The sequence below is a fragment of the Malaya genurostris genome, chromosome 1 (genome assembly GCF_030247185.1).
Source record: "Malaya genurostris strain Urasoe2022 chromosome 1, Malgen_1.1, whole genome shotgun sequence".
Lineage (NCBI taxonomy): Eukaryota > Metazoa > Arthropoda > Insecta > Diptera > Culicidae > Malaya > Malaya genurostris.
In genome coordinates, this window is record NC_080570.1 from 23842078 (window position 1) to 23853371 (window position 11294).

Here is an 11294-nt window from a genome sequence, read left to right on the forward strand (position 1 = left end):
CGAAATTTTTTTATGTCAAACGTCTTAGAATTGCGTGAAACGTCGAGATTTAGCGTCATTTTTTTGAAAACAAATCGACTTTCTGGGACTTAGAAAAAGTATGATAAAAGTCCCAGAAAGTCCCTTAAAAAAAATCTCGACGTTTCATGCATTTTTAAGATTTTTGGCATCAAAAATTCCATCCAGGAATGTAATACCAAGGCTTTGCTAGGTAGATTACGAAGGGTTTTTTTTAGATTACATCTAATCTGGACGTTTCATGCATTTACACGGACAGCATAATAATGAATAAGAAATCATTTAGTCGTAAAATTATGAGAAAATATTTTTGAAAAAAATACTGTTTAAGTAAGATAGAGCGACCAGATGTAAAACGTTAAAAAATCTGACAACTGAAGGAAACTCCTGCAGTTGTCTCTCTTTACGACACGGAAGCGGGAATTTTTCTTGGTGAAGTTTTTTTTCATAGAAAGATGATAGATATCTTATGATCAAAAAAGAACCTGAATTTTCATTTTAAATTCCCGCGCTTGTCCAATCGGTAAACTTTTATTCTCTCAACGTTGGCAACACTTTTATACACATTTTGTCAAATTTTGACGCATATCGTACGATTAGTTTTTGTTTGGCGTCTATACAAAGAAGTTGAAAAATTTTCGTGTGGCGATTTTTATAATGGATGAAAATTTAGAACAACGTGCGTGCATCAAATTTTGTGTTTCCATAAAAGAGAATTCGCTGCGTGAACTAAAGGCCATACCTTCGGCGGCCTATAAAACTTGTATGGAAAATTGGATCAAGCGTTGGCATGCATGTATTGCCGCAGGAGGCGAGTACTTTGAAGGCGATAATAAAGAAATTTAACAAAAATTGAAGTTTTGCGTTTTTGCCTTTCTCATATAGAAAGGTTATGCAATTACTGTGAAAACCGACTTTTGAACCGAGGCCCGGAGGGCCGAGTGTCATATACCGTTCGACTCAGTTCGTCGAGTACGCAAAATGTCTGTGTGTGTGTGTATGTGCGTATGTGTGTATGTAACGTTTTTTTGCACTAACTTTTCTCGGAGATGGCTGAACCGATTTTCACAAACTTAGATTCAAATGAAAGGTCTTGTGGTCCCATACAAAATTCCTGAATATTATTTGGATCCGACTTCCGGTTCCGGAATTATGGGGTAAAATGTGCAAAAAATTGTGAAAATAAGTGCATTAACTTTTCTCGGAGATGGCTGAACCGATTTTCACAAACTCAGATTCAAATGAAAGGTCTCGTGATCCCATACAAAATTCCTGAATATTATTCGCATCCGACTTTTAAGAATCGAAGAAAAATAATTTTGAAGAATTTCACAGTATTATATATGATAGTATGATTGATATGAGAAAGGCATCATTACACCACTAGGTGGATTAAAACAGGTTTTTAATCAAATTCCGGTACTTTTTTTATCATAAGGTACTAGATATTATCACTCTGAACAAAAAATGAACATAAAGCGCTGAGCTGAGCTGAAGTAGATCGCCCGTAGTTGCACTTCGTGATTGACCGAATGAGTGGAAATACGCAATAAACCAAGAAAATGAAGCTTGGGAGAAGCAAATTATTTTCACTGTACCTACCCACTCACTCCTAACTTTTTATTACGACGCTGGCTACGACCAAAGGCTGTGCTACTGAAGGAAAGTAAGGAATATTAGTCCGATACTCGTTGTTTCTAGAGACAGCGGGTACCACTGTATCTCCACGAGCATCACGGGATAGGAGATTTGTTAGTAGGGAGGAAAAGATATCCGGATATGTTTTGGTCCACAATATGATCTCAACAAAACCTAATTTGAATGAATAAAATAAAAACACTCGCGAATGGGTCCTTTGCAGAACAAACCCTAGACCTTCAATCTGAATGACACGATCGACTAGCAAACTTTCACACATTCAATAGAAATCCGACAACACCGACAATGACATGCAGACGGCGCTTCGATCGGTTAACAGGTTAACATCGTTGAATTTTGGGGCGGCAAATTCTCAGTTTTCGCCGCTTGAGCATCTTTAGATTCGCGGATCAAAATTATTCAAATAATAACACTCTCACTATTAAACACACACTTGCCATATCTGCACTATCACTAAAAATCACTGTTTCAACCTAATTTTTAACTATACGTACCAAACAACACATTGAAATTATACTATTTTGAGAGCAGCACCAGGACACCGCATCGCATTCCCAGTGATGCCAACTCTCCTCCAACAAAAAATGAACATATAGCGCGACTAAAAACTTTTTTGAACTCTACTTACGAATCAATGTTTTCAAAAAAGTTTATCGGGGCAGCCGGCTCTAGATTCACATCACTTTCCGCGTAGACAAGAGTGCACGTATTAATATACAGTAAAGATTTTCTGAAGAGAAAAAGAACAATTGTAGGTATTGTTTCTAGCCAACGGCACATTCCACCAATAACGTCTGATCACAACGCACAGTTTCTCTTGTATTAGCTTCGTGCACTGAAAACGGAGAATAAATTTAATGCAATAGAAAACAACATTTTCACTTTTCTGCTATTTCTAAGAAAAAATGACACGCGAGACTTTTTGTTAGTCCTCTTTAGCATACTTTGGAATTTTTGTCTGATACTGAAAATCGTTAATTCCCCAATCCAAAACTAGAGATTCAAAAGTCAAAGAAATTTCATAATTAGTTTTGCAATGTAAATACATTTCAAACCTGTTAAAATTTCATTGCATTCAATCAATATTAATATAATTCTAGTATTGTGCCCGCTTTACAACCGTTAGTTCTACTTTCCTTCGAATAAAGAGTCATAGTTTGTTTATAGTCTTACGAAACAGTTCACTCATTTTGGTGCTACCGCATGAAGAAAGAAATAAACACTGTTTAAAACTAAAAAACCAAAAATTTGTATACAGATACATCTGTATAGTATAGATTTTTGCGTTTGCCCACTGATTTAAATCAGAGTACAGATTTTATATAGATTTCCTAAATTTAATACAGATTTGTACAGGTTCATAAAAAATAATAGCCTTTTCTCTGAGTATCTGTTAGTATTTGATTGCTGTTTATTAATCCACGGACAAATTACATGTTGAAATGGAAATCTTTTGTGCATAATGACTTACGGAGATGAGAGGATTTATCTTTTAACACAATTTTATTGTAGAAATTCCATTTTTTTATTGAAAACAGATGAAGCAGATATAAACTTTTTATGCAAAGCAATACATATTTTCTATGGAAATATCTGGCATCTTTGCACTCAAAATAATAACCATGTTGTAGTTACGTGAAAAGTTATGTGAATATTTTCCACCCTACTTTTCACGTAGGTTTTATTCACTCAGAAAAATCCTCACTTCAATGCTACGTGAAAATGTATGTGATTTTTATCCATCGAACTTTTCTTGTAATACTTATGTGAAGTATAGATAGCACATAATGAACTCATGAACTCTTAGTCCACATTTGTATCACGTAATATCTACGTCATTTTTTTCGTAGATTCTATAGAATAATTTTGTGAAATTTATACAAAATTCATTTAAAATATACTGTAAAATTTATATCATCTGAACTTAGATTTTATCATAATTTTACATAATAGTCACATTATTTTCATGTAACTGTTACTATAAAGTTGTATATTGAATCTTAATAATGTATATTGGTACTAAAAACTAATAGATTACATAGTCTGTTGGACATAACATTGCGATAAGTTTTGTTTGCACGCAGATATTCTGCAAATTTTAATTTTAAATTCGTTTCTGTTGAATCACTGACGAAAAATATCAGAAATACAGAATGCATTGTTCTAAATGTATGATCTGATTTTTTCTTCGGAGCAGCTAAACTGAAGCAAACATCGTTTCCTTTAAAGAATGCCTTCAGCTGGAACTAGTAGTTCAAGATGCGATTGATGTGCTGGAACACAATCTAGAGGTTTTGCCTTTTGAACTCCGCTGTAGAAAAAAACAAAATTGAATTGTGTTTCAGTTCCGTATTTCTGGTGCAGAGAATTCGCGTAATTCGCCAATTGGTCTTGCAAATAAGTTGTTGAGGATTGGGTTCGCAGAGCCATTTAGTAAACTCAATAAATGGTACATTTGCTTATAAATATACTTCTGCTTGATACTAGTAGTAGATCTGAAAGTATAATAAAAATTAGCTAGACTTCATAACTGTCGATAAAATCAATAAGCAATTATTTACCCTAAAATCACTGTGACAAATACCGTAGTTGTTTGTTCTAGGTTTTTCAACTGACGCCATATTGCCATATTGACAAAATGAATTCAAGTAAGTACGTGACACATAAAATATATGTGACAACAGCAATAATTCTGACATATGGCTCATTTCATATTCAATCATGATCCGATGATTGGTAAGAACATCACGTGAACCCTGACGACAAAGCCATATTTTGGAATCTACATGATTTTTCACATAAGGTTAACGTGTGGATTTTTTTGAGTGTTGGAATGGCATTTAAAAACTGTTTAATTCATAATCCAGTAAAAGCTACTTGTTTCATAGGTAAAATATAATGTACTACTCATATCACATTTACCTATCAGTTCATATAAAATTTAGATACCAGAGAATTACTATTTTATATACTGGTCGAAGTCATAAGGGAGATTTCAGATTTTAATATAAATCTAGGAAATGAAAAATGCAATGAAAAATAAAACATTTATTTCATAAAATTAGCATAGAATTTTAACGGCTGAAAATAAAAAGTAACTAATAACGTCGTGGGATCTCGAATCGACAAGCCTCCAGAAATCGTTTTGTTGTCACTGCCATCCAACCGAAGCTGAAGTCGAGATCCGAGAACTCCCACAACACTACCGATTCAGGTTAAATTCTCATTACATGGGTGTCTCTAGCTTCATACCGATTCTGAACTCGTTTCTCGGTAGACCAACGGTCTGTTTGAAGCATTCGGCAAGAGCGGACACACTTTCGGACTCACGCAGGCACTCGGTCCAGTTGAACACATGGAAACTTTCATACTGGAATGGTCCGATCGATGTAGTAAAAAATTGTAATTAAATAACATTTCTCGCAAATATTTACACTACTTCCACTTTGAGGGCCATTTTCAAAATCGAGTTCACACTGGAAATTCACGTAGATTCATTTAGGGGTTAGCCAAATTTTGTGCTAGGGCACATAACCGTTTTTATTATTTTCACGTAGATTGTTTGACGTTTGGTCAATTCACGTAAATCTTATGTGATGACTCTATTCATTTTAGGGGATGTTCGTGTAACATTCCATTTCGTCACGTAAAACATTCAATTTGACATTTGAAACCAGTTTACGTGATTTTTCAAGTGAACCGAACGTGAATTTTTATTTGAGTGTGAGTACAGTCGATGACACACACACACACTGAACTGCGTTATGTTGACATATAGCGGAATGAAACCAGTGCTACTAGATTTTCCACAATGAATATTTTAGTAGTATTTAACACGTTCTTTCTGATAATATTCGAAACTGAAACAGTTTTATTGATAGATAAATATCAATTATATAATTAAACTAATGTCACGGATACTAAAAAAAAGACTTGTTGATGATAATTTGAAAAAGAAACAATTTTTTTTGTGACATTATGAGAAAACTTGGCAACTTTGCGAAACCAAATGAGATGAAAACAGAGCGCAATCAAGTGAACTAAGTGAAAAATTTTCACCTCATATTTTTGAAGACTTGTATTGCTTGTCGGGTAGTTTTTGTAGTTTTCAATCGTTAATTAAACAAGTGGCAAGTGAACATTACTAATTATGAAGTCATCCAGCATTCAATAGTAGTGTAATTGTGCGAAAAAGTGATCATGTTTTGAGACGAATCGATTAGTAGACATTCAGAAACATGACGAACTGTAAATTTTGAGACGAAAATGTGTCCTAAAGGGAAAAGTGAGTTTTTTTCAATGAAAAAAAAACGATCACCGAAGAATTTTAAACCATTTCTTCCAATGAGAGAGTGTGACAATAGCTTGAATAATCATTTGAAAACATTTCACAGTTTGGTTCAGGTACGTTGTAAGATATTATTCATGTTTAAAGTAATGAGGTGAAAGAATGAGATGGAAATAGGAGCTGAGATGAAATAGGGAGCCGTTGCCGTATTAGTACTGGGAAAGTTTTGCAATGCAAGAAAGGCTGCAGTTAACAACTTATCCTCCAACCAACCAGCAATTGCAACCAACAAGGTGCATCTACAGCAACTTGCAACGAAAAGAAAACGGAAATCGACAACAATACCATCGATGCGGCAATAGATGACGAGACAAACCACGAACGAAGTGCCTCTCAATCCTCGCAGGATGGAAATGAAAGCTCCTCTCCCCCTGGAAAAAGGGTGACAACGAGATCCAACTCAAAAAAAAAATTATTTAAATAATCGGCCACGTAAAGCTTGTACGCAAATAGGCCTGAATAAAAAATATATTTTGAATAAAAAAAAATTAACGGGTAAACAATATTGATTGACACTGTTTAACAAATTGGATTTTGGAAATCAGCAAAAATTGAAAACTTTTGAATGGTATCAACTTTTATAAAGAATCGACAAATTCGTTCTATTTCGAATGGATTGCATAAAATTTAAATGAAAATGTTGTAAAAAAGTACCATTCGTAATAACCATATGCAAAAGAATTCCAAGACTTTTCAGCGAACTACCGACGCCAGCAATTATTAATTAAATTCGCAACTACCGCCATCATCGGCAGAGCAAAACTCTTTTCCCATGAAGACGTTGTAGGTTGTAATGAAAGCACGCGCAAATCCAAGCCACGGTACGACTGCACTTGCATTTGTAGTCACAACAACTGGCTGCTGGCATACCTGCAAATGTAGCAGCAAGTGCAAGTTTTATTAAAATATAATCGTCCGCCTTGCAACGGTTCTTTTCATTGCTCGTCTCACTAAGGTGGCGAATGCAGCTCTGCTGCAACGGTGCGTCCAGGCAGTCTCGCAGTCCGTCCTTAACGGTCGAACGGTTCGCGCTAGATTTCGAGCAGATTTTCTTTTGCCGGTGTTCGCCGTTGTTAGGGAAAAAAACACAAAAGGACATGGTACGGTTGGTTACGAGCCACGTTCTGTGGTCTGTTGGAATCCTGCTACTGGTCAGTGGATTTGTCTGTGTACGTTGTGAAATGAAAAAATCGTGGAAAGTGAAAAGCAGTAGCGCTGATGAAAATATTTTGACAAGTGGCCCGATACAGTCGAAATTGGATGATGAATCGGTCAGACTGGATGAGGAAGTACAACCGAACGAGGAAGACAGTAAACAAAATCTAATAGAATCAGAAGCAGATAATGTGGAACATGAATTATCCACGGCTTCAACGACTACTGCTCGAACGACCAGTGGTCAACAAAAGCCAAGGCTACGAAGTACGTACGTGGGTGATAAAATTCCATCGATTTTACATTTGGTTCGAGAAAGTGCCAAGGCAGCTCCCTTTATTGAAGATCACGAACCGGACATTCAAATTGATGATTTCTCTGCAGACGAGGCTGATGAGGAAGAGGTCGATTCTCGGTTAGATGAAGGTTCCTCAACGAGTGAGTCAAATAAGGAAAGTTATTCCGAAGGTATCGAAATGATTGAAAATATTTTGGAGGAAGTGAAAAGCATTTCCGATGGTGAAAAGCCGTCGGAGAAGGAAGAACAGCCGAATGTGGCAAATCCGGAGGAAACTAAAGAATACGATTTTGGCCCAGTACTCAACATGACCATCGATGAGCCGAACAATATCGTCAACGTTAAGCTGAACGGAAAAGTTATCAAAGAGATATTCACGGGTAAGTCGAAGAGGTTTGGGGCGTTGGTCGGTAGAGTGATAATAATGTAACAAAATTGTTCACTCAAGGTCGTGGAAGTGGTTTCGGAGCAGGCTCGAAGAAGATCTGGAAGTACGCCATGCCTCTGTTCGTTCTACCGTTTCTGATTCAGTCGGCCATCATACCGTTTATGCTGACGACGGTGAAGTTGTTTCTGCTGAAATCGTTCCTAGCGGGAAAGCTGGCCATCTTCCTACTGATCCTGGGGGCATTCAAAAACTTTACCCATAAGAAGGAAAAGGAACTGTACGTGAAAGATCTGCCCGAACGACGGTACGAACCGTACAGCGGAGAGTGGCCATATCCGTACCACTCGGATGGCCTGGCCGGTCGGGTCAACTGAGCGCATTGTACTGGGGGATGTGCTGGTGGTGGTATTGAAGGGCTACAGCGGGTGTCATACTGATGCTGGCAGGACGATCCAAATACATTTCGTTTTAAGAATTTGATGTTTGTTGTAGTTGTAAGTAACTTATTCAATTATTTATTGTGTGAATGCTATTGAAATGTTATTAAATTGTGAATTAGGTCGTAACAGCAGAGGGGTGTACTATTATGTTAAAAAATCTAACTATATCGAATAAAGATATTGTTTCATTTCTACCGATCGACATGGTGTTGCCAACTCAATTGTACGACAACTTAATCAGTTAATTACACAGAGTAAAAACTAAATAAATCCTATTTTAAACCAGCTGGTGCTGTGATGATGCTGTTTTCATATTTCTCATTTTCGAAATAAAAAGACGGGTGGCTGATGTCATGAGACATAACTGGATGACTTAAATAAGTATACAATGGATGGTTTTGGACCTGGAATTCTGGAATCGAATTCGAGAGCCAAATGCTAGAACTGAATTCTGAAACTTAATTTGGATGCTAGATTCTGAAACTGAATTCTAAATCTGTACTTGGAAACTGATTTTTGGATCTGGATTGTTGAACTAATCACTGAAACCTCTGGTGTTCTGGAGCTGAATTTTGGAACTGATTTGAAGTCCAGGATTCTGGTTAGAAACTGAATTCTTATGCTGAATCTAGCACTGAACCTGGATTCCAGTTAATAGCTGAATTTTAGTTACAGAATTCCGGTCTAGGACTCTTTGACTTGAATTTTGCTTCTAGAATCTAGATTCCAGAAAACCTTCAGAATGAATTCATGAATTCAGTTAAACTTCTAGAATTGTGAAACTGAGTTTTGAAACCAAACTCTAGACCAATAGCATTTCGAAAATGAAATCTAAATTTTTGGAATGCATCCAGGCTTCGATTCAAGTTCCGAAATTTGGTTTCAGTTCCGGAATTCTGAAACACAAATTTGGTCTTGGACTCTGGACGAGAAACTGAATTTTAGAACTTGATTCCAGAAATGAAAAAAAAAATCTTGGTCTTGGATTCTGAAACGGAATGTCAGAACTGAACTCTAGATTAGAATTCTGGCCCTGGATTCTGTTCGGAACTGAACTAACGCAGGTTAGAATGAATTTTTACCTTTACCTATCAAACATTTAGGAAAATGTCTATTTCTACTTGTTTGTGGTCTTCTCATACTACTGAAAATTCTATCACAAATTGCTGATCATATCTACAATGACGTGCAGAAAAAAATATGTTGATAAAATATCAAATTCAAATAAAACAAGAAACATTAACGATCAAAAATTTATCACTCACTGTGATAAATTTTGAAATTGTACCTTATAGTAAAGTACAACGTCGTCACGTCAAAACTACTAAGGGATTCTTCCAAAAACTTTTCATTGAATCTTGAACAAATACAGTTTTCGGAGCTGTTGACCATTGTTTCCGGTACTTTCGAAACTGGGAACTAGAAGCCGTTAGTACCGGAATCGTTTCGTTTCGTAAGCAACTAACATAAACAACAATTTGTAACCAGTTTTCAGTCAAATTTAGAAAAAGTATTTTCGGTTTTCTTTTTTGCAGAGTCGCTCTTAATGACGGAACCGGAAGTCGGATTCGGTTAAGATTTAACGGCAAACTATAAGACCGTCTAAGTTTGTGAAAATCGAATATGCCATCTCTGAAAAAATGGTGTGAGTTCCGTTTCAGAGTTTTTTGTACCACCATTTCCGTTTCTTCCGGAGCCGGAAATTATCGGAACCAAAATATATAGGAAATCAAATTTGCGGCCATCGACTAGCATAATACGCGTTAACCGTAAAGTTTTCGTGCAAATTGGAAATACTGGGTCTGAATCCTTTGCTAGTATCTCTGTTGTTTCGCAAGGAAGCACCATTGGACCGCTTCCTTTTTCGTTGTTTGTGAACGATGCTGTTTTCTTCCTAAGGTATGGTGAAAAATTATTTTTTGCTGTCGATTTGAAAATATTTCTCGTTATTCGCAAAGAAGTTGAACAATTTATTCGCAAAGAAGTTTATTTTATTCATTTTCGAGCCTTGTAATCACACAATTTTACAGGTTCTTGAATATAAATTGGTGTGAAATACGACGCCTAATTTATGTGCATCTTATGAGATGTAAAATCACAAGATTTTTTCGAAGTGTGTGCGATTAATAAAGCAATTTTTTGAATGTCAAACGACGAAGGAAAAACAAAGGAAGGTTGGATAAATATTACGCGGCTAGTCCTCCTCCAGATTTCAACGTGAGTTGCGAGTCGAGTCAAGATACGTGGTTCTTGAAAACTCCACTACAGATGAAGCCCACAACAGCAGACTTCCTGAAGCGGTTACATAGGCAATGTCAAAACTACATGAAGAAAAACTGGATGAATGGTAAGTGAAGGTGCTCGCGCTAACAGATGTCTGACTGCATCGACACCATTGTTCGGACAAGATTCTGCTGATGCTGAAGATATCGTGCCTTTATAACTTAAAACTAAAAACTAAAAACACGAATGCGAGTATACTTCGGAAGCGTTCTTGGATGCAGGTACGGATGAACTTTTGGTATCGACATCGAATTTTCGACACAGCCTGGATCCATTATTACAAACCAGAGAACAGAAAGGTCAGGAAGCAAGTGTTAGTGTGCATTATCGGAGCGTTTGAAGGCCAAAATCGCAGCCGCATAACCTCTCATAAAGCGATTTTTTTTTCGATAGAATGCACTGGTTCTAAAGAGCTAAAGTCAACGATTTTTACCTCCACCTTCTTTATTCGATTTGGCTTCCTTGAACTATTTTTTGTACCCAAAACTCAACCCATCTCTGAGAAATCGATGTAAGTTTCGTTTAGGAGTTCTCGACCGCTAATTCAGGAACATCAAACTGGTAACCTATGCTGAAAAAGTATGTTTGCATGTCCATCAAATAATAAAACCTACAAATCGAAACAGTTTTGAGTTATGTTCATCCGATAATTTCCGTTCCTCAGGAGTTAAAACAAGGGACTCATCTCGGACCACTCCTATTCAT

The 11294-nt window shown here is 36.5% G+C and overlaps 1 protein-coding gene across 1 annotated transcript; it reads left to right on the plus strand.

Moving 5' to 3' along the window:
- Nucleotides 1-6985: 6985 nt before the first annotated feature.
- Nucleotides 6986-8551, plus strand: LOC131432299 (uncharacterized). Its single transcript, XM_058598529.1, has 2 exons — nucleotides 6986-7858; nucleotides 7927-8551. Exons 1-2 carry the CDS (start codon nucleotides 6988-6990, stop codon nucleotides 8238-8240), a joined length of 1185 nt encoding a protein of 394 aa, XP_058454512.1. The 5' UTR covers nucleotides 6986-6987; the 3' UTR covers nucleotides 8241-8551.
- The last annotated feature ends 2743 nt before the right edge of the window (nucleotides 8552-11294 follow it).

Bases quoted from the DNA above. Each gene is read 5' to 3' on its own strand.
- LOC131432299 (XM_058598529.1), top strand. From the start codon at position 6,988: ATGCAGCTCTGCTGCAACGGTGCGTCCAGGCAGTCTCGCAGTCCGTCC. The intron at 7,859-7,926 runs GTAAGTCGAAGA...TGTTCACTCAAG, and splicing joins TATCAAAGAGATATTCACGG to GTCGTGGAAGTGGTTTCGGA.